Raw genomic sequence first — 22,992 nt, forward strand, 5'->3', positions numbered from 1 at the left:
CTTTTAAATTAAACACTTGAAAATGTACTTCAAACACACTTTACATTTTCAAACTGAAAATTTTAAATCAAGAAAAAAAACATCAACCTGGCTATAAATCATCAGTCAAATATCTTCTACCATCATTCACGTATAATATACTCCTTAATGTTTAAAATTAGGCACTCTAAGCTTGAGATTTCATCCCTACTACTACAACATTCATTCTAAAAAGTTGTTTGAGACAATACTTCAAACAAACTTACTTAGGCTCTCCAAAAATGAAGTCCCATCAACAAAAAAAAAAAAAAAATGAACTTAGACTTCTCTAAATATAACGTGGCTTCAACCCTTCTCACAAGAGCCTACAACTTGATCGGTCCTTACAGATCAATCTTACTTCCACAAAGCCAACAACTCCTTGACGAGGTTCACAATGATACACTTATCCAAAAATATGCATTAATTCCACTACAAAATGTGCTAACCCTAATATTATTCGAAGGGAACTATTTCTTGACAACCCACATAACAAACTATAAAATATTTTATATATAACGGTTTAAATGCTCTATATTTCAATCCTATTGTATTTAGGCTTTCAATAAATCTCTAAAATACATTTTGAAATTCAAGTATATTGGCCTTGTTGCTTGAAACTCACACTCATTATCGTTTAAACAATTTTAACAAAAAGAGAACCTATTTAGTTAAAACTTATAAATGGATACATTCAATTATTACTATTTTTTTGTGGGACAAAAGAAGGTTATGTTAACGTGCACGTCTAATAATTACGACACAACTTACGAAGAACAAAATAATAAAAATAAAATTGAATAATAAAAAGCTTAATTAATATGAAAATGAAAGGAGAAGAAATAAAAATGGAAAAGATTGGTGATTAATGTAAGAATGTGTGGGCCAAATTTCTACATGTGGTTACCAAAAATTCGTACCCGCCACCCCTAGACCACCACCTTTATTAATCAAATCATTTGAACATTCATTAATTAAAACAATATTCTTTTTTCTCCATTGCCTTATAATCATAATTATAAATAAACATCTCAAATTTAATCTTCATATTTTAAGCTCTTTTTAAGGATACGTTTTTTTTTTTTTTTTTAATTTGTCTCTACTCCATAGAAGATTAAATTAATAGTTAAATTTCATCAAAATAAACTAAAAAAATGAGAAGCATATTAGATATGAAAAATATTAGCCTTTTGTTTCTCATCAATGGTTAAGACATGTTTTCAATTGAGAATTAAGTTGGATCTTTTTAAATTCTTTGTTAGGTAAGAAAAGGTTAAAATAGCTAGAGAGAAATGACTTATATATATATATATATATATATATAAAAGGTTGTAGGGTCCAAGAAATAAAGATGAACAGTAGATTGAACTTTGCTTTTGATAAAATAAAGTATTAGACACGTTCTTATTAAATTTAGGATGTGCTCTAATTTGATTCTCAGTAAAATTAGTTGAATATATGTACCTTTACACTTTTTTAATAAAACAAATTTGTTGCTTAGTTACGGTTTTTTTTTTTTTTTTTTTTTTGAGAAAATATTATGGTTGAGATAAGAAAGATGTGACATTCAAACTTTAAAAATACGTAAAAGAGAATATATATATATATATATATATATATATATATATATATATATATATATAGCCGATGCTTTTATTTTTATATATAGTCACACTTTTTTTAAAAAAAAAAAACGAATTGTTTAAACTTTATTACTCCAAACTAATTCTTAAAAGTTAAAACGGATAAAACAGAAAAATTCTTTAACTACAGAAATTATATCAAAAGAAACTAAAAAAAAAAAAACTAACATGACATGTTTAGATATTTATTTGATCAAGAAGTTAGAGTTTTGTTTCTCATCTGTTCTTCAAATTGTTCCTTCGATAAAAAAAAAAGAAAAGGAAAAAGAAAGATGGACAAAAGAAGTTGTTGTTGAAATAAATGGTTATTATTTGTATTTCTTCGTTAATAAATGTATCACGAGTGGATAAGTTACATCATGAAAACCTAATAACTATTTGTATTTCTTCGTGAAAAATATTAATAACTAAATTATAGAAAATGACTTGACTTTTCGAATGACCACAGATAAATCTATAAATAAAATCATTTTTCTTTTTGGTTGGAAAAGAGACAATTGTTTATAATCCAATGTCTTCTTCAAAGAGAATTCTCTCAATTATTAACAATCTTGATATTCGGTAGATTCACAAAGCTTCGTTTATTGATCTTTTAGACGAGGTGTTACTCTTATAAGAAAGTTAATTTGTTCTATCGTGGGAGACATTTACTCTAAAAACTCAAACATTAAGGTCAATAAATTTGTCTTAAAAAAACAATGTAAATTCGTTGGACTTAAATACATATACGATTTTGTGTGTTTGTTGTGTGAATAATTTTGATAACAAAGAAAAACAAATGGTGTAAATTGTAAAAAGAAAAAGAAAAAGAAGAAGAAATGAGAATGAGATTAGGAATCAATAATTGGAATGTGATTCCGAATTTGAGGTAGACTCCATATTTTATCCTCATTCGTTACTTTGGTAAACACCAATGCCATAAATATAATAAAGTGGGTCTATTTTTCACATTCTGTATTCATAAAAGTGACGCCCAAGTAAAAACATCACATCACTCCTTTCAAATCTACTGTGTTCATATACAAGATCTCTGTTAACTATAAAACACTCTAATTTTAAGGACTTGCTTTTTTGATTTTAAAATCAAAACTTCAACAAACAAAAGTATGATTTTATTCAGATTTTTAGTATTTAGAACCAAATACTAAATTTGAAATACAAATGTTCCCTTTATTATTTGAACATGAATTTGAAATATTGAGATTAACTTATACTTCTTTTATAATTTTTTTAAAGAATAAATCTAATAAAGGATATGAGATTGGGTGAAAAAGTTTTTCTTTAAGAAAACAGAAATCATAGAAATTGAATCATAGGTATGAGTATTGGAACAGCTGCTGCTGTTGAAGGGCTTCAAGCCCACAGCTTTCTGGGCCTTAAAAGATTTTGGACATTAACGGCCCAACCCAACTTCTGAACTTTAAAGTATATTGGGCTGTCTTTACAACTACGTATTGGGCTTTCTTTAGTCTATTCTCTCTTTGTGAACTAAATAAATACTCCTCACTTTCTAGTTTATTTAAAAAATATACCTAAATTTTTAAAAATTTTATTAATATCTTTAAACTTCTAAATCACGTTTTAAAAAAAATACTCTTACGATAAAAATGAAAATTATCGTAATTTTATTTCAATAATAATACTTTGAACTTTTAAAACGTACAAATGACATTTGTTCAATAATTCAATGAGTACTAGATGACAATTACGTCACATATTGTATAGGATCAATATGGGTACATATATGAAGGTAGATAAATACTTCTAAGATCTTGTTTTATACAGAGCGAAGAGTGATAAATGTTAAATGGAATGTTATATACTTTACTTTAGCATAAATAAGAAAAAATTGCACGTATCTAAATAATGATCAAAACGTAAAACAATCGTTTAAAATAATGTAAAAGGCGTTGTATGATCTCAATCAAGAGGCCAGTGTGATCTAAGAGTTAACACAGCTATTTTTCCATCATTATTTGTTCGACTTGTGAAAACAAGAAAAAGAAAAATAGATAAATATAAAAGTATAAATGAAATTTTAAAATAAATTACGTTGAACAAATCTAAAAATTTATTGGATAATTCTTAAAATTTAGAGAGATGTTATATACGAATTCAAATTTTAAAAAATTATGAACTAATGTTATAATTTAAAATAATTATAAATACTATAAGTATTTTTAGAAATAGCAAAATATTGAAATTATTTACAAGATGTAGCAAAATTTATCAAACATTTTATATTTTATTAAAGTTTTTGTTGGTTATATTTGATAAATAGTTTTAATATTTTTCTATTTTCATCCAATAATATTAACTACAAATTAATTTTATTAGGATATGATAGGAAATATTTCAAACATATATGGCAAATCCTAAAATTTGAAAATATGATAGATGTACATAAAAATTAACCCATGATATTGGCCCACACATTTTGACAATTTGCAACTTAATTTTTGCTATTTTTCTGTCACTTCCTAATTTCGCCTCTTCTGATTAAATAAGTTAAAAAGGACGTTTTTAAATATAATAAAATAAATTAAAATATTTATAACATATTATAATATTTTTAGATTCTATTAATAGTAGATATTGATAAAATTTTATTGCTATTTATTGATATAACTGAGAGAAGTATATCGATATCTATCGATAATAATGTTCAGTATTGATATAATTTGAAATTTTACTATATTTTATCAAATTTGTTATTTTTTATAATTTATCGAATAGGTGTGTAATAAATCAAAGTAATGCGTAAGATACCTATATCTTATTTGCTGACCGTGTGCTCAATTAGTCCTGATCATTAAAAATAAGAAGAAACAGATTTAGTCTTCATTTTTGGCATCTTTGATTATTATTGGGTTAACCATCTCCTAATAATTTAAAATTGAGTGATATGGTTAACTTAGTGTGGGTCTCTATGTCACTTTTTTCTTTTTCTAATTGATTATTTTCTCACTTTTTCTTATCTTCTCAGCTTTATTGACCTTTTCTTTTGAATTTGAATTTTAAAAAAGATATTTATAATTGTGGTCAAAGGGATGTTTGAGAATTTTTACAAGTAAATATTTCAACAAAATTGCTTTTATTAACAAGTGTTTTTTTTGTTTTTTTTTTTGTTAATGTGCTTGGTTCTATATTTTTAAAAGTGGTTTTTCAATAACTTGAATATTTTGGAAAAGTGTTGTAAATTATGTTAATATTTGATTCTATATTTGAACAAAAGCGATTTAAGAATGATCACTGTGAACAAAACATAATCTTTGAAATTGAAAAGAATTAGTAGGTGGAAGAACAAATTATATCTGGACAAAATTCAGAGAGAATTTGGATAGGGAGAACAAAAATTCAAAAAAGAGAGAAATAAAAGTTAGATATAAATGACATCATTTTTTTTGGGGGGTACTGCCAGAATTTGTGGAAAATAACTTTATAAAGAGAGAGGAAAAAAAGAGCAAAAAATATATCAAGAAAGCTAAAATTTAGAGAAGGAGGTAAAAAAGAAAAATAAAAAAATTAAATAAACTAAAGAGAAGAAAAGTTAAAAGAGAGAGAGAGAGAGAGAGAGAGAGAGAAAAAGCTTGGGAGCAAAAGGGTCATGAAAAAAACCTAATATCCAAAAATTAAAATAGATTAAGATTCAAGCGATAAATCTCGTAGTTAAAAGTATACTTAAGCATCATTTAAGCTAACTCTTAACGAAAAATCTAAATAGAATCAATAACCATATAAATAAAAATAATGGAAGAAATAGTTAATAAAATAAAGATAGACAATACTTGAAAAAAAAGAAGAGAAAAATACAATTTTTACAATAATCTTTATTACTTTAACTATATTATTGTTTGTACTTATTTAATTTTTAACTTTTAAGTATTTTAGTATAAATCTAGTTTATAATCTTTTTTAATTATAATTCAAATTTCAAGAATCAACTAAATACAAAATACAAAATTTACAGTTCTATATACACAAAATTTAATTTATATCTACTAGTCACATTTTCAATGTCTTAGAAATCTAATGGACCAAAAATTAGAAAATCAAGAACTTATTAAAATAACAACTTGTCCAACTTGTTGTACATTTTTTTAATGTATAAGGGATCAAATTGAGGGAACATAAAAGTTAATGGAAGATTAAATTTATCATTTTATTATTGAAAAATTGAGTAAACCTTATTATGATTTATATATGTTATGGGCTACCAACGTTGGACAAAAATTTGAAAAAAAAAAAAAGGGGTTTGAATAATATTGAAGTTGAAAGAGATAGTAAATGTATGGCCTTAAAAGACAAAAACCAAACCCTAAGTATATGACTATGAGCCCCACTTGGTTTCTTTTCCCATATATGTTTTTTTGTTTTATCCATTGTCTCTCCTCTCTTAGACAAAACTCTCCCACCTCTTCTTTTTCTTTTTATTTTTCTTCCAAAGAAAAGCCCTTTGACCATCCTCTCTATATATATACATGTGTGTGTGTATATATATTTCCTCAAACACTTTCTTTTGTGTTTTCCTTTCATTTTTCCAATTCTTGTCTATAACTCATCATTGCATCTATTCAATTTGAAACTTGTAATATAAATTTTATGTGAATTGAGGTAGTTGATATTTCTCGTTATAATAAAGTTATATATTATTTGAATCATATGAATATTAATTAAATTGTAGTTAGATCACAGTTTTATTTTATTTTGTAATTTGTTCATAAGTTTTTATGAGATATATAAAAATGAAAATTTTATATTAATTAAAGTTTGAGTTTTAGAAGTTTATTAGTTTTGTGGTGAGTTCATGAGATTTTACGATGCATAAACAAACGTACTGTATATTGTATATTGTATGCAAGTACAAATTACCCAATTTTAACTCTTTGTAGATTGTTAATAGTCTTTAAATACTGCGATACATTTATGAAAGTGAGAAATAACACATAAAAACTAAGAAGTGGTTCAAGAGGAAGTAATTAATATGTTAGAGCTTGATCGACAAAATCAACTAGGGAATTATTTCATTTACACCTTTTGAACCAATGAAAAGAGTAAGTTAGATCCCAATCAAAGTTCCTTGATCGAGCCTGGACAATCAACCTAGAAATATTTCACTCGCTTTACTTAGTCTCAAAAACCTTAAAGATCAGTCTCTCATAGGTAGATCTTCAAAACATATAATCTAAAAAGATTAAGGCATGTGAGACTTATGTTAAAAATCCTTTGAAGCTTAGTCCTTCTTCCTTTAATTAATTTACTAACTTGAGTATTGAAGTGGTCGTGAGTACATCCACTACAGTGTGTGCAATGCCACTCTTTTGGAAGACATTCTCCTATCGTCTTTTTCTGTACAAACAAATATACTTTCTAGTTTAAATTTTGACATATATATGTTATTAATGATTATTATTAGAATGAGATGGATTGACGCCAATGATATATCTTATTCTTATATGGTAGTAAATCAAGCTTAAAAGAATATGATGATACAGGGCTATCTTTTATATCTCCATAATCTTATTGTAAACTCAACCTGTAAGGTCAACTATTTGTTGAGTGTTTAGATCAATTTGACTTTGTCACACTTGGCCTCAATACAAATTAATTCTCAAATCTTTCCATACTATAATAAATCAAGTTGAATAGTTTAATTAAGGCCCCCATACCAAAGCTGTTTCCAACTTTCACACCCTTAACAATATAAATTCTTCTAAAACTATATTATTTTAGCTTTTAATATTTGACTTACCTTTAAAAACATTTTTAAGGTGGAAGGAATAAAGCTTGTTAACTACTTATACCTAATTATAGGTGGACTTTTTTAGTTTTATTATCTACTCTAAAATTCAACCTAAGTTTTGAAAAACATATGGGAAAGATTCAGTAAACCCATTATAACATGATGAATCAAAATATTTATAAAATATAACAAAATTTAATTTATATTATCAATAAAAATTGATAAGAAATTTAAAATTTTATTATTGTTTTAAAATATTTTCAACAAATTTTCTTGACTTTAACTAATTTCTCAAAAGAATTGCATAGAAAAGATGGAAAGTACTTTCATTTAAATGCGAAAAACAAAATAAATTATCCATATAATTTAGACAAATTAGTATCTTTTTGAAGTTTGTAAAGTCATTTTAGAACTATGCTACAAACTTTTGGTATCATCTTTGAATATTATACATATTCTTTTGAGAGTCTCCTCTCAAACTTAGAGATGAAATTTGTTTGTTTCTGTCATAGAGTAATTTGGCATAATATCTTCCACTTAAGTTCCATCTAATTAATAAACACACATTTTGAATAAATCAAAACAATTTAAAAAAAAAAAAAAACAAAAAACTATCTCAATAGACACAACCAAACAGATTCCATTTTGAATTCTTTTAGTTTGGGAAAATTATTGTGTTTTCTCATGTTCATGTTTTTTTTCTAGAAATATCCTTGGAATTGTATGCATACTTTCACACAAAATTAATAGTCTTTCAATCATATGTGAATTTACCAAAAAAAAAAAAAAGTATATATATATATATATATATTATTATTCTCTTCTAAAACGTTGACGATATGAAAAAAGAGGAAAATATTTGATGTTGACCAATTTCTTATTTGAAGATAAAATAAAAATAATTATTTTTGGAAACATAAATAATTTCCCATTCAAGTGGGTTCGTGTACCCCTATTCTCACGATGAGGTACAATCAAATGTTATGACAGCCACTCACATTCTTCCACGTCGCGGAATCACATGAAACATATATAACATATAACTGCTCATGTGATAGCTACTGTACTGTGACCATTCAGTATTCACTTTAAACTTCGTCATGCTTATGTATAAAATGCCAACTTTTTTTTTGTTTGTAAAATTATATATATATGTATTGGTTAAATTAAAAATTTGGTGGCATAGCAAAAAGGTTTTTAAAAAAGGGAAATAATAATAATATTAATAAAAGTGTCGTTGAATTTAAAGGAGAGATAATGTTGGTAAATAAATAAATAAAGTAATGCTGTTTCCAGTTGTACAGCAACGGAGGCCATAATTGGTGCACATGTACATGTGGGGGACAAAATCGTAATTATGCTTTAATTTTTTTTTTTGTTTATATAGATAAAGAACGGCTAGATGACACGTGTCAAACTTTTGTGGCGTGGTTTTTTCCCATGGCTTTAATTTTGGATGCTTTGTGTGTTTTTCTTAATGATGATTATTGATTGATTAATTAATTAATTAATTAATAATTAATTTTAAGTGGGGGGAAGGGAAATGGAGTTGGGTTTAGCCGGTAGCCGGTTAAGAAGGAGGCAAAGGAAAAGAAGAGCCTTTTTTGAAATAGTGTGAAAGTGAAGACTGGGTTTGAACAATATGGAGGTTTAATGGATTGGACTTGTTCCACGATGGCATTTTCAAGAGTTCTTTCTCTTTTTTTTCTTCAGTTTCATCTCTCAGTTGTCCATTTTTGTTGTCTTTCAGTCATTTGATTGAAGGTTGGGGGGACAAAGGAATCGAGCTCGGATGATTCTTCTGGTACGCGATTTCTGTATTTTGTTTTGGGGGTTTTTTTTTTTCTGATGCTTGTACTGTTTCTTTTCTCATATTGGACTTATGATCGTGATGGGTTTTTTTGTTTGGTTTCTTCTCTTGATCCGAATTTGGATTTACTTGCATTTGGGTCTGTTTCGATTTTCATCAGTAGTTGAAGTGTGTATTTGATGGTGGGTCTTTTTTTTTTTTTTTTTTTTGGACTTTTTTTGTTTTTAAAAATTTTCAGCTTTCGAAGTTTCAATTTCGTTTTAGTGGCTTGTGATTCTTGTAGTGTTTTTTGTGAAATGAAATTTTTGTTTCATCAATTTGTTGAATTTTGATGATTGGGTGTGTTTGAATTTGAAAATTTTGGGGAGATTGAGAAGAGAGAAGTAGGTTGGATTTTGATTTTGCTATCTAAAGAGTAATTCTTGCACCTTACTTGCTAGGTAGTACCTGGAAGCTGATGCTTGAACTTGGATTTCATATGGCAAATTAACTTGGATAGTATCAGCTCAACCTGGTTGGTCCAGGATGTGGTCATGATTCTGCATTGTTCTATGTTTTTTGTTTGATTATTCATGGAAAGACGTTTCAGGAACATCGTCTCTGAAACGTCGTTGAGTGTGATTGGATAAGTTAGGATATAGTAGTGAGGTTAATTCAGCTGTCCTGCCATTAAACTCTGTTGCCCTAGTATGGACCTAGCTGAAACTGAAAGTGACCAGATTGGGCAATCTATACAATTCTACAACTGTTTCAAAGTTTCAAGCCTCAGTGAAACAATTTTAGAAACCACGCAAGTTGGAAGTTTAAAAGATCGGTACGTTTTGGGGGAACGATTAGGTTGGGGACAATTTGGCGTGATTCGATCATGTTCTGATAGGATGACTGGCGAGATGTTGGCTTGCAAGTCCATTGCCAAGGATAGATTGATGACAGTTGATGATGTGCGCAGTGTTAAGCTTGAAATTGAAATTATGTCCAGATTGTCTGGGCATCCAAATGTTGTAAATCTAAAGGCAGTCTACGAGGAGGAAGAATGTGTGCACTTATTAATGGAGTTATGTGCTGGAGGGGAGCTTTTCCACCAGCTTGAGAAGCATGGCAGGTTTTCGGAATCTGATGCTCGGGTTATTTTCAGGCATCTAATTCAAGTGGTCAAATATTGTCATGAGAATGGTGTTGTTCATAGAGATCTAAAGCCGGAAAACATTCTATTAGCCACAACCTCGTCCTCATCTCCAATTAAGTTGGCAGATTTTGGTCTTGCAACCTATATCAAACCTGGTAACTCATCTACAATTTTCAAATTCTCCAGTTAGTATTTAACATAAACTAATAAACCATCCCTCAAAACTCTGTTTTATGACCATTTATGCTGACAACAGGTCAGAATTTGCATGGTACTGTTGGGAGCCCATTTTACATTGCCCCAGAAGTCCTTGCAGGAGGCTATAACCAAGCTGCTGATGTTTGGAGTGCTGGAGTTATTCTTTACATCCTTCTCAGCGGGATGCCACCCTTTTGGGGTAAGACGAAATCAAGAATTTTTGAAGCTGTTAGAGCTGCAGAATTACGTTTTCCTTCTAATCTTTGGGATCACGTATCAACATCTGCGAAAGACTTGATATCCAGGATGCTTTGCATGGATCCTTCAAAGCGGCTCACTGCTGAGGAGGTTCTAGGTAATCCTCTGACTTTTTTTGGCCGAATTTCTATTTATCTGTTTAGATAATCTAGTAAACATGTAAGAAAAAACAACAATGAAGAGCTTAAAGAAGAAGGATGCGAGATTTGTTTCTTGGATGCCTTGAGAACCATCTTCCACATTGCCAAACATTATGTGATAGGAATGCTATTAAAGGTATAGTAGTAAGTAGTTAGGGAGTTTGTTATGCCATTTGGTTATCATCGTTGTATTTTAATGTCAGGAAATACATTAAATTACAATGATCTCAAGAAGAGATGATTCAAGTACCTCGAAATACATTTGGGTCCTATCGGCTATCATCATTGTCCATAGTCCAAAAGTCAGATTAAACTATCTGTAATTTCGCCCTTCTGCAGGGCCCGAGAATGGGAACACGAATATTGTAGACTAGTACTTTGTACAGTGTACTCTTTATATTTTAATGTCAGGCTTTTAGAAAGGTTTGTTTACTTGGGAATTTGGTATGGTGTGACGAACTAACATATATGATTTTGCATAATTCTCAAATTGTTGATTATCGACTAATACAACCCTTGAGCATTCGTGCTGGAATATGTCAGCCTACGCTTGGTGTTAGCTTTCAATTTTGGAATAAGCCCATGCATCACATGCCAACAGAATGCGCCATTCTTTGTTTCTTCTTCTCTGAAAAGCAAACAACTTTATGTTTCTTGTAGCTCATTCATGGATGAAAGATGCTGCCCAAGCATCTCAAGAGCAGGAAAAGCAAGATGCTCGAGATTGCAGACTGGTGGAAATGGGCATGAGTTCTTCGCCCGCTCCATTCATCGTTAGAAATCGGGATTTTAGCTTCAGTGATGGAACTCCTGTTATTTGTGAGGACCAAATGGGGCATTCCCCTGTCTTCACATGCAAATCATCGTTCTCTTCTTTCCTTTTAGACAACGTTGGCACGCCTAGTTCTGTTCCCGGAGGATTTTCTTTCAGCAGTTGCGTTGAGTTAGATACGGCTACTGAGTTTTCATCCCCAATTCCGAAGCTTCCCAGTTTTACTTTCTTCAGTCCATGTTCAACAGTTGATCAAGTAAACAGTTCGATGAGATTCAAAGCGAATTTGTCACTGTCAGAAGCGCTTCATGAAGGTTTGTTTTTTTCACTTTCAGATCCTTTTCATTATGTTGATCATATGGTTGGAATAGTGGTATAGTAAAATAAAATGTTGAAAAAGAACTCGAAAACCTTTCCTTCATGTTTTGTTTTCCCTTTATTCAGAGTTCTTTTGTATGTCTTTTGATATTTCAGCAACCAATGAAACGGTTTCTTATCCAAAGAAAAAAAAACCATTTCCTTCATCTTTGGAATGGCTATCAATACCTCGTTCAAAAGCAGCAACTAATTGGGATTTCTATGAATATCATTTAGTTGGAGATGATTTCCTTAGTTTTACAACGGACCATGTTATCTTAAATGCAGAACCAATCAAGAGAAAGCTTTCTCTTCTGCTAGAACCTACAATTCCAGCCAAGTACAGGTTTGGAGAAATGGAGTGGAAAGAAACTAGAAAGGGAGGTGGATCTAGAGGGACCAACATTCCCAGCAAAAGGAATCATACAATCGGACTTGGCGAGCTCGATCAGCTCAATCTAATCGTGACCGAATCAGTTATACGATGGGCATCATGCACACATATCCCAACAACTCCATCCCTTAGGCTATCACTTGTCTGTTAACATTTCCAGTTTGTTAAAGAGGAACGTGAAAAGCCGACGATCCCGAGATTTCTTAACGTTTCAGTCTCAGGAAAGTGAAATCTGTTGTTATATAGAGTCCGGGCAGAGCAGTTCTTTTTTTCTTCTTTTTGTTCTATAATTTTCTATGTGGTGGTATTGGGATTCTGATGCTTTGTTATATTTGGAAGTAGTCACTAAGCAGAAGGTGAGAGGTTTTGCATTTGCTTGGCCTTTTCTGAGAACTCCCCTAACTTTCTAGCATAGTTACTCAAAATATAATTACAACCTCAATGTGTTGAATTCCAACCCCCCCCCCCCCCCCCCCCCCCTTTTTGGGTGTGTAACATTGTTTTCAAGCTTGTACTGGAGGAGCTCTCAAGATCTGGCCATTTTCAAATGTCACCCAAGGGGGAAGTTTGGGGGAAATTATTAGAATATTGGAAGTTCTGAAATGTAATTGTAAAAACACTGTAGTTTTGGAATTATCTAAAATGAGAAGTTTAACTTGAAAACTAAAATTAATATTTGTGATTAGTAGGAAATTTTTATTCAACCGTATGCATCAATCAAATTTAATACTGTTCAAAACTATTATTCAATTATGAGATTCAGTTTTTCTTAGTCGGTATACATTCTTAATGAATTCTTAACAGTTAGTGATTCAAATTAATCTATACTTTATGCAAAAAATAATAATAAATTGATACCACTTCCAAGATTTTTAATCTAAAGAAAACTATAAACTCAATTTGAAGTGGAATCAGAAAGAAGTGTTTTTAGGTAGAAAAATGGAATGAAAAAAGGCAAAAGAAATTGCGTTTGCCGGGAGTCGAACCCGGGTCTATTGCTTGGAAGGCAATTATCCTAACCGTTGGACTACAAACGCTATCTGAGAGTATGGGTCTAAAGTATATTAAAAGATCCTTTCCATTCTCTCCAGATTTATTGACATAAACAAGAAATCAGAGTCTCTTCTCATCTTGTTTGTAAGAATAGGGCAAAAGAATGATAAATCCGATCCACTAAATTGCCATGACAAAACAGAAAGATGAAATTGAGAAACCAAGAAATTTTGCATTATTGTATTGCTACACTAAATAAAACAGAGCATTGAATTATCTTGTTTATAGTACAACTGCCTCAGCCTCTCTTTAAAAGAAGTAGATTCATTTGGTAGAGAGATCAATTTAGAATTTTAAACTGATCTTGTCTTCCGAAGAAACCCCCTTCACAAATGGGGGCAAATAAAATAAGACTCACAAAATTCTCTTCTCATATAAAAGTGCCTTCCTCTGAAGACACCATCTTTAGTTTCTCCTCTCAAGGTGCTGGAGCACATTCTTGAATTGCTGTTGCCAGCTTATTCCGATCGTCCTCTGTTTTTAATCGAATCAAGTATGTTCGTGCCACAACTTTATCTTTATCGCTATTATCGTTTGTATCGCCTTCACTCTACAAGAGAACAAAAACACTATTAGCTACAGATGTATTTGGGAATTTCAAAACACACATTATCTCTGACCAAGCTATATAAATATGTTGATAATCAGTATGAAGATTAACATTACCGAAGTATGGAATATTGCAACAATGGAATTCTTTTGAGTATTTGTCTTGATCCCTGGATAGATTAAAGCATTCAGAAGCAGTCTCCCCACCTATAAGTAAAATATACAACACATAGTAAGATAGAGAAAGATAAAAAAACAAACAAACGAACAAATGAACCAACAACCACGGTTGTTAATAAAGACTTGAGGGAAGAGAGCGGGGATAAACAAGTATTATTATCAAAGAGTAAAGATTATAATAAATCGTACATCATTTCGAATTACAATTGTTGGTTTGGATTCCTTTGAACCCTTGCTGATACCCTCCTTGCATTTTATGGAAAGCTGCCCTGTGCCTTTGTCTTTCCATGCATCTTTATCTGCTGGATCGGTGGACTGCGTGTACACAACACACAAATGTAGTGGCAAGGATACAGTAACTAATCAATATCCTAAGAGTACTAAAAAAATTAAAGCTCAGGTCAGATTAAACACAAGGCAAATAAAAATAACGGAAGACAGAAGCAATATATCCATCAACAGTAAATTTTATATATGGATAGTATCATGAAGCAACTAATATAACTTTTATTTTCCTTCCATTTTTACTACTTTACAACTTCATTCGCATTCAAGATGCAAGACAGTTAGGCTAATGGATCATGATAAACTGATTATATTCAGACAATTAGGCTATTGAAAACACCAACAGATACAAGTTTTGAAGAATTTAAAGAGGTTTTCTAGACTCCAAAGCCGAAGATATCTCTTAGTCACTAATTAATTCACTGCTTTTGTCAGCTGCTCCTCCAAGAAAATTTTGTGCCTTGCATACTCCTCCAAAAGGTGTTTGTGCTTCCATTGGTATCCATTCGATCATCCAATTTTCCCTCCCCAATTTCCAAAAATAATGCTCCAATTGATATGAGCCAACCACAAAATAATTGGAATGCCGAGGATACCTCCAGAAAACTACTCGTGCACTATATTCATCACCAAACTTTCCCGTATATTCTAAAATCACTTGCAACATTTCGCATTCATCCCTTCAGCAGAAACCATATAATAATATCCATACTCAAATTCTACTGTCTCGTACATAAAAGTTGCAAGCGAAAACTACTGCAACAGAGTAAGAACAGACTACTGTCTCTGATTGGAAACAAGTAGCTCAATCAAGCTATCCGCTCCCAACTCTCACAGCAATCATAACAATGCATTTCAAGTGCTGGTTCTCATCTACCTCTTTTCTTCCTTTGAGAGCAATAGAATACCAGAAGGAAATATTCAAACAAAATGGTTCCCCCTCCCAGTAAGAGGTCATAAAATAAAGTCAACATGCATCTAACCAAATCTATATCTATTTATGTATGAATGTGTGTGTGTGTGTATTTTATAACAAATCTTCGCAATGCTAATGATGAAGAGTGTTCATCGAAAAATAGAATGACTTTCTGAGCTGTTAATTAACTTTATGCTGAAAATAGAACCATTTACATTCCACTTTTCAGAAGCAAATACCTTCACATAAAGCTTGCACTTAACTTCATGCACTACAACCACCCCTTTCTCTTCAGACTTCTTTACAGAAGGGCTGCTTGGCTGCTCCAAGTCATTTTCTACAACCAAAACAAGGCCTTAAACTAAGAACGTGGCACTATATAATTAAAAATAACAATCAAATATGCCCCAGACCAAGGAAGATTCTGAACTCACAATTAAGATCCTTGCTCCCCTCAACGCCATCTTTCAATTTAAAACAGCCCTCTCTCCCTCCCCCAATTTACATGCTGTAAGGCATTTGCATCAACACAAAAAACCAATCCTGACCGAATTCCCCCACTCCTTCCCTCCCCACATATAGTGATTCTTGAAAACTATGAGTCATAAGATGTGTCATTCTATAAAATTTGAGTCCAAGTTTTCTGTAGAAGATAAGTCAACAAATTTGGAAAGAACTGACAGTAGATGATCTATAATCCATCTAATCTTCACCCTTTTGAGCTCGAAATTTGAGCATTAAGAACGGTCAATAATAGATTTCATCAACATGACGACTCAAAATCATTTATAATTTGTTAGTCTCAGGTCATCTTTGATGCAACATTGTAACTGAAAAGTGCAAAAACTCAAGAATCTCACCATCATCCGCACTCTCTGAAGTTGGGACTGCAGTTTGACCAACAGAAACACCATTGGCAGGAACTGAATTTTGTAATCCTAGCCAAAGGAAGAGAAGAAAAGGAGTCCATTCAGAACCAACTACGGAATTATGGGATAGTTTAATAGTTGTTAGTAAATGTTAAAAGTTCATGTATCAAATGCAAAAACTTGAGTCCGAAAATAAAAAAAACATGGTTGTTATCGTGGTTCTTCCTACAAACAATTCATATATATATAAAAAAAATAAAAGAATTAGTCCGAGCCTAATCAAATATAAACATCTGGAATAAGTGGAACTTGAACAAAATGTCAATCTTTAATTATTCATTGAGATCACATCATAACATAAGAGGTCCATGAAGTTGCAATGCTAGAAAAGTAGTTACCAAATATGCTAGGAGCTTGATGGTTGAAGAATGCCCCAGAGGTCCATGAAGTTGCACTATTAGTAGTTGCACTGGTAGGTGGAAAACCAGTTTGTCCTTGAAATGGTTTTAAATCAGTATTCTGGTGTTCAATTTCTGTCTTCTTTTCAGTTGTGGGAGATCCAGTAGAAGGTGAACTTTCTCCTTTAACAGCGTTTGCTTTGAGCCACTCAACTATATCACTAAACTTTTCCTTTGAATACAAAAAAATTAAGTCATGGATACTGATTTGACAAATAATTTGGATACTGATTTGACAAATAATTGATTTCTTATTGTGTTAAAGATGTTGCACGTCTACAAGGGCTTGATGAAGTCATGAAGCAGGAATATAGAATCCCAAGCTGGAGTTCAGATAAAAGCAGAACAAAACATGATGAGCACTTACCATAATACTTGAGGCATGAGTCAAGTAATCACGAACACCACCCTCCCAAAGTTCATCTGGATGATTGGCTAATTGTGACTGCACCCAACTGTATAAACAAAAGATATAGTAAACAATTAATACCATGTGGGCATGAAATCCCAATATTAACACTTCCAACATTCTAAAATCATAAACAATTGCAAGTACGACTAGCTACTTTAAAAAAGAACAAGCAAATTCAGTAAGTATAAGAAACGACAATGCAAGATAAGAAATGATCAAGAGGTTCATTTGAATTTATTAATATATGGTATCAAGAACATGTATTAGAAAATAATAAAGCAAAAGCAACACTTTTGAATTATGGTATTCACAGTTAGACCTTGCAAATTGAGTGTTAAGTGCTCTCACATGCTGCCGAGACGACTCCGCCCGGCGCACATCAAGTGTAGGTGTTTTAGTCTTCTGTTGTTGAGATGGTTCTGCCCTCTGAATATCAAATGAGGATCCCGCCAATATTCTTTTGTTACCAAACTGCATTAAATTTGCGTGAGAGAGAGAGAGAGAGAGAGAGAGAGAGAAAATTACAATAGTAAAGCTTTCCAGACATCATGTGATTCATTCTTCAATCAGGGAGTGCTTTATCAATTAGCAATAAACCCGTAATTAATTGACTTCCTGTTCTTTTGTAGAAAATTCGATAAAAGAAAAAGAAAACAAATAGAACGGAATGAATAATTCAATAAAGTAAAAACGCGTCAACCTTATAACTTAAAGGAAGATTTCCAAACACACAAAAAAAGCTAAGATTACTATAAGCAGACAAAAAGCACCGACTGAATGAAACTAATTAACCCAACGGAGTTCAACTAGATGGAACTATTCAGCTAGTTAGATTCTAAAGATTGGGGAAAATGCTCAATCCTAACAAAACAGAGGAAGTAAAAAAATTCAATGAAGCAAAGCACAGTCTATACCAATTCATACACACAAAAAAAATAAAAATTAAAAGAAAAAAAAAGTTCATAATCATCACCGAAGCTGTAAAAAAATATATAGAAAAATCAAAAGTAGGATATGAGGAAGAACGAATCAAGTTAGAAGAAGAAAAAGGAACACACCACAGAATCGTAAGTGTCGGGAATCGAGTCAGATAAGGCCGAGCGCTTAGTTCCTCCCATGATTTTTGAAGAAATCGTGTGAAAAAAGCGAAGAACAGTGAAAGATTATGATTTAGGGTTTTCCCGAAATTTTACAACTTTTTTTGCTTCAGAGTAGCTTGCTCAAAAGAGGAGAAAAGGAACATTTTTGGTAGTGGGGAACTGAGATTTATGCTAATTAATTAAATGCAATTCATATCGCCCCTTGGATCATCAGCGAACCATAATTTTCAATTAGAGCCCTTGGATCTGTTCGCCGCGGAGAGAAACACCACGTGGTCTTCGCCTTCGGCTTTGCTTAGCTGTTTGTCTTTTCTTTCCCATGTGGAGCCCATTTGCTTATCTGGCCCACCAACTCGGCCTTAGAAGCCCATCGTCTTTTCCCATTTACACAAAAATTTACGTGAAATTACAAATATACTCCTACCCTCTTCATAAAAATATACAAATACATTCTAAAAAGAAATTTTAGGAAAACTTTTTCTGAATCTTTTGTCAAATTTCTTTATATAATTTTATTTTAACTATCATTTTGGTTTAAACTAATTTGTTCCATTTTAATTGCCTACTTTTAAATTTTTATTTTTAATCTCTATACTTTATTAGTTTCATAAAAACTATTAGTTTATATATCATTTTATTTCCAAAAAAGAAAATCTTATTATCTACTTAATATTTAATAATTATATTATAAATTTTAAAATTATATTTTCACGGTATTCAATTTACAATTAATTAAAATTTAATATCAAAATTGAATTGTAGAATAACTTCATTTTCGTTTCTTTTTTTTTTTTTTTTTTTGATGTTAAAAAAAATGTTGAGTAAGTAATTTATTGATTATTTATTAAATTAAAATGTTGATGTTGAATAGACGTTTTGTAGTAAAACATTTGAATGGATGTGAGTTTGATGTGACTTTGAGAACGACAGATAAAATTGAAAAGATTTCCATCAACCTTCTTTAAATGAAAATATTGCAAATTGCAAATTGTATTAATCAAAAATATTCCTTAAAAGGTCAAAAAGTCAAAACAAATATCTTTTCAAATTAAGAATGTACAACTAATTGAAATTGAAACGAACCTAAACAAAAATAAACAAATAAAAAGGATTAAGAAGAAGGATATTCTTTACCAATCATTTTGTACTTCCAATTTTCCAAAAATGAATTTGAGTAACAAGAAGTGAAAAATAAGCTTGTGGGTATAAATATTCTCTCTTTTCTCTATCTTTACATCATTTTTAGTAACAACTTTGTAAATTAAAAGAGAATAAATAAACGCATATGGAAATCTAAGTAAAAAAATATATATATTATTTTTTTTAGAAAAAAAGAAAACCCTAAAAAAACTCTTTATTGATAGGCACACTCCATGAACTCTCCATTAAACCAAAGGCCTATTCTCTTCATCTTCTTCTTTTCCCTTATCTAACTGGTTTTCATCTACTCTATGTGATGATTTTGCTGCTCTTGAAGGCAATTTGTTCTCAGGCAACATCTTCAGAACAATTCCCATTGTTATAAGAAGCAGCCCACTTCCATGTTGTTCTGTCATTGGCTTGGTAAATATCAAGTATGAAAGTAGAAGAGTGACTGCTTTTCTTGCAGTTGTTATCTGCATATATCAGTAAAGATCGAAACCCGCTTACCAAACGGTAAAACAAGAAATGTTTCGCTTGAACTATATGATGGAAGTTGAAGAAGGACATACCATTGCGGTTGTGGCAGCACCGAAAATGGCAATGAGGGATAGAACAGACACTTGACCAACAAATGTTGCCATGGCTTCAAACACCAAGACTCCGTAGACATATGGGTGCTGTGATACATCAAGTAAAAAGTCAAGATATTAGCTGTATATTCATAATTAAATAGCTAAGTCGAGAAATTTTTTACAATCCTCTCTTTGTTGACCTTGCCAAGATTGTTGTCTTCAATGATAGTGATAAATTAAGAAAGTGCAGTGTCTGATTTTATATTATAAGAAAGGGCATATGTTGACTAAGTTACAGGTGGGACATTTTCTTATCACATAATTGAACTAATCAAATGGATGCGTTGACTGAATGAAGAGTTGAATTATAGAAAAAAAAAAAAAAAGAAACATGGAGGCAAACATGTTAACCATTACATGACTTGCCACCAAGTTGTAGACAAGCATTTCTTTATAATGAAATGAAAAACAAGTATAGTCTTACGCCACCCATACACCCACAAATTTAAGCCTACAAATTTAAGCCAATAGGTGAATGGTAAATTAGGCTAGCAATAAAGAGGAGAAAATCAAGAGAGAGCTTGGATAAAGTTATTTACTTCAGCACAGGAAGTCCAGGCTCGAAACAGCTCTCCGGTTAACACCATCGGTACTACTAAGAAAGGGAGGCCAACTACGGTCGAGCAAAATAACATTTCGGTCTGCCAAAGAGTATCAAAAAATTATATCAAGAATTGAAAGAACAGAATAGTTATCTGAAGTACATTATTTTTCATTGTTGCATTTAAGAATGGGTAAAACTGAAGGGGGTTGAAGATTACCTGTGTAGTATCAGGATTCATAGTAAAAATGGCTTCCTGCAAGTTCCCGAGAAAGGCATCCATGACAAGAGCACCACATATCATAACAACGCCTAATATACTAAAATTTGGAGAAGTCTGTGCATCTGCTAAGGTGAAGAGGATCAATCCAATCACCAAAAGAAGTGCAGAGATATACTCATGAATAGGGTATTTCCTTCTCAAGCCAGGAATGAAGGCTCCCATTATCATAACAGGAAGAACCTGAAGTTTTACATAGCAAGGGTCAATCTAAAAATCACCGAATTAAGTTACCGGAACTCAATTCAAAGACAGATGAAAAGGTATAAAATCTATAAATGTCATTGAAAATCTCAAACAAATTTTCCGGATAGGAAACATGCCTTGGTAGATTTGAACATAATTTGTGCTGGATAATTCAGAAAAGCCAAGGAGCCCTTGGTTAATCCATGAGATCCCATAAGAACAGCTGAGAGCTTCACATATGTCTTCCATGGGTTAACCATTTGCTTGGTGGTGAAACCTTGGAGATAAATAAGTGCGAGATAAACAAATCCTTGCACAAATGTGAAGTACCATCCATAACTGCAGAACTAAAAATCTCTTAAGAAAAGGGATTTAGCATAAAACACAAAGTTCCATAGGGATGGGATAGTTCTAACACAAACTAAAAAGATAGATCAAATACCTGAATTTAAGACGATTATACACATATTCCTGCAAATCAAGAACATGTTGTGTCAGTATCAAACAAAAATTTGGCATTAGAAAGTCAAACAAATCGTTAACAGTAAACTAACACGCAAAATCATGGCTATTAGCCTAGAGGATTAACTTTTGAAAAGCCATTTCTCAGAGAGAATAGAATAAGAATTGTAAAAGTGAATTCACAAGGACCATAACGTTTACTTTCCTATACATAGAATTAACTTCCATTACCATGCACCCAAAATTCCCCTGGGTTTTCTCAGTTACCAAACAGCTAATCAAACACATGCAAGACTAATCATCACACAAATTAAACTAATAGACATAAAATCATTCCATCAGAAAAAAGATTCAAAAACAAAGAAACCCCAAAAGAAAATAGAAACAAACAAACCTCACAAACACCATTAACAAGGTAGCCAAAGAAAAACCCAGAAGTACAAATGAGAAACTGCTGCCATTTAGGTCGATCAGTGAGCAAAATCCCAAAGAGGGACCTGGTTTGGTCCTCGTTTTTCATCTTCCACAATCGTCAACGTTACAAAACAAAGAAAACCCAAACAGCAATCCCAAGAAACCAAAAAAAAAAACCCCCAACGCAGCTTTAATTCGCTGGTAATATTTCTTTAAGTGGAAAAAGTAAAAGGGGTATCAGTTACATTGGGAAGAAAGGAATATGAACAGAGAAGGAATCAAATGAACTTTTTAATAATTTTTCTTCTTCTCTATAAGTCTACAGACAGAGGTTTTGAAAGAGAAAACGTTGTTGTGAAGAGAAGAAGAGAAAGGGGAAAAAAAAAAAACTTAAACGAGAAGTAGAAACGATTGTGAGTGGGCCTGGCTTTTTCTTCTAAAGCTTTCCTGCAACCGGAAGGAATGAAGAAATAAAGAAAAGAAAGAGGAAGAGGATTGTGAAATTACGGATATGGGTTTTTTATTACAAGGCGTGTTTTCCGGTTTGGCCTCGTATGGCCACCGAGTTCTGTTGTGAAATGACAGAAATGGGCTCGGCTGAAAAAAGTCTTATAGGCTGCTTTGGTGATTGTTCGGCAGCCGCCTCAGAAAATTCTATGACCGAGTCACCGCCGCTTTGGAAATTACGATTTTATTTATTGGACAAATAAATATCCATATATATATTAAATTAAAACTCTAAGATAATAATTAGGTTAAAAAATAGAGGTGTTGTCCTAAATAAGGAACCATTTCAAGCTTCAATTTTAATAATTTAGTCCCAATTACACAATATTATTATATTAAATACATTTATATAATAATATTTTATACTATAGGAATTAAATTGTAACGAATTACAGCCTATCAATTGAATTTAATATAGAAAATAAATTGCTACTAATACATTTCAAGGACAAAATTATTATTTTTAGAAAAGTTGAAGGACCACAAATATTAATGTTTTAAACTTTGATTAAGGTATTATTTTAAAATATTTATTATCTTTCGTTC

General features: G+C 31.4%; 3 protein-coding genes and 1 non-coding gene across 8 annotated transcripts; 1 reads left to right on the plus strand and 3 right to left on the minus strand.

Annotated features, from left to right (window-relative positions):
• Window positions 1–8,987: 8,987 nt before the first annotated feature.
• On the plus strand, window positions 8,988–12,901 carry LOC103482702 (calcium-dependent protein kinase 26). 4 transcript variants are annotated; one of them, XM_008438979.3, is made up of 5 exons: window positions 8,988–9,208; window positions 9,655–10,495; window positions 10,597–10,893; window positions 11,597–12,022; window positions 12,354–12,901. In XM_008438979.3, exons 2-5 carry the CDS (start codon window positions 9,904–9,906, stop codon window positions 12,608–12,610), a joined length of 1,572 nt encoding a protein of 523 aa, XP_008437201.1. In that variant the 5' UTR covers window positions 8,988–9,208; window positions 9,655–9,903; the 3' UTR covers window positions 12,611–12,901. The 4 variants fall into 4 exon arrangements, with proteins under 4 accessions (XP_008437201.1, XP_008437204.2, XP_050945810.1 ...); XM_008438982.3 differs by having other exon boundaries at window positions 9,010–9,208; window positions 12,183–12,901; XM_051089853.1 differs by having other exon boundaries at window positions 9,010–9,208; window positions 9,659–10,495; window positions 12,183–12,901.
• Window positions 12,902–13,424: 523 nt separating this feature from the next.
• TRNAG-UCC (transfer RNA glycine (anticodon UCC)) lies at window positions 13,425–13,496 on the minus strand. The gene has a single exon. It is a non-coding gene; the product is annotated as a tRNA-Gly (tRNA).
• A 168-nt stretch (window positions 13,497–13,664) lies between these two features.
• LOC103482703 (uncharacterized) lies at window positions 13,665–18,435 on the minus strand. Of its 2 annotated transcripts, none has more exons than XM_008438983.3 (9): window positions 18,240–18,435; window positions 17,501–17,652; window positions 17,137–17,224; window positions 16,710–16,941; window positions 16,303–16,380; window positions 15,682–15,779; window positions 14,431–14,556; window positions 14,179–14,268; window positions 13,665–14,062 (listed from the first exon to the last, which is right to left on the minus strand). In XM_008438983.3, exons 1-9 carry the CDS (start codon window positions 18,297–18,299, stop codon window positions 13,931–13,933), a joined length of 1,056 nt encoding a protein of 351 aa, XP_008437205.1. In that variant the 5' UTR covers window positions 18,300–18,435; the 3' UTR covers window positions 13,665–13,930. The 2 variants fall into 2 exon arrangements, with proteins under 2 accessions (XP_008437205.1, XP_008437206.1); XM_008438984.3 differs by having other exon boundaries at window positions 17,530–17,652; window positions 18,240–18,408.
• A 1,031-nt stretch (window positions 18,436–19,466) lies between these two features.
• On the minus strand, window positions 19,467–22,415 carry LOC103482704 (UDP-galactose/UDP-glucose transporter 2). Its single transcript, XM_008438985.3, has 7 exons — window positions 21,920–22,415; window positions 21,506–21,534; window positions 21,201–21,402; window positions 20,818–21,060; window positions 20,596–20,697; window positions 19,994–20,101; window positions 19,467–19,897 (listed from the first exon to the last, which is right to left on the minus strand). The coding sequence occupies exons 1-7, from the start codon at window positions 22,043–22,045 to the stop codon at window positions 19,667–19,669; spliced, it is 1,041 nt and encodes a 346-aa protein (XP_008437207.1). The 5' UTR covers window positions 22,046–22,415; the 3' UTR covers window positions 19,467–19,666.
• Window positions 22,416–22,992: the final 577 nt, after the last annotated feature.

Source organism: Cucumis melo, chromosome 9 (genome assembly GCF_025177605.1).
Source record: "Cucumis melo cultivar AY chromosome 9, USDA_Cmelo_AY_1.0, whole genome shotgun sequence".
NCBI classification, from domain to species: Eukaryota; Viridiplantae; Streptophyta; class Magnoliopsida; order Cucurbitales; family Cucurbitaceae; genus Cucumis; species Cucumis melo.

Coding starts and splice junctions, on each gene's coding strand:
- LOC103482702 (XM_008438982.3), top strand. CDS start 9,904: ATGGACCTAGCTGAAACTGAAAGTGACCAGATTGGGCAATCTATACAA. Junction 10,894..11,596: donor CACTGCTGAGGAGGTTCTAG/GTAATCCTCTGA, acceptor TGTTTCTTGTAG/CTCATTCATGGATGAAAGAT. Junction 12,023..12,182: donor GTCAGAAGCGCTTCATGAAG/GTTTGTTTTTTT, acceptor TTGATATTTCAG/CAACCAATGAAACGGTTTCT.
- LOC103482704 (XM_008438985.3), bottom strand. CDS start 22,045: ATGAAAAACGAGGACCAAACCAGGTCCCTCTTTGGGATTTTGCTCACT. Junction 20,102..20,595: donor CCTGGACTTCCTGTGCTGAA/GTAAATAACTTT, acceptor GATGTATCACAG/CACCCATATGTCTACGGAGT. Junction 19,898..19,993: donor GTGCTGCCACAACCGCAATG/GTATGTCCTTCT, acceptor TGATATATGCAG/ATAACAACTGCAAGAAAAGC.
- LOC103482703 (XM_008438983.3), bottom strand. CDS start 18,299: ATGGGAGGAACTAAGCGCTCGGCCTTATCTGACTCGATTCCCGACACT. Junction 15,780..16,302: donor TTCAGAGAGTGCGGATGATG/GTGAGATTCTTG, acceptor TTTTGGTTGTAG/AAAATGACTTGGAGCAGCCA. Junction 14,557..15,681: donor AGTGCAAGCTTTATGTGAAG/GTATTTGCTTCT, acceptor GTGTACACGCAG/TCCACCGATCCAGCAGATAA.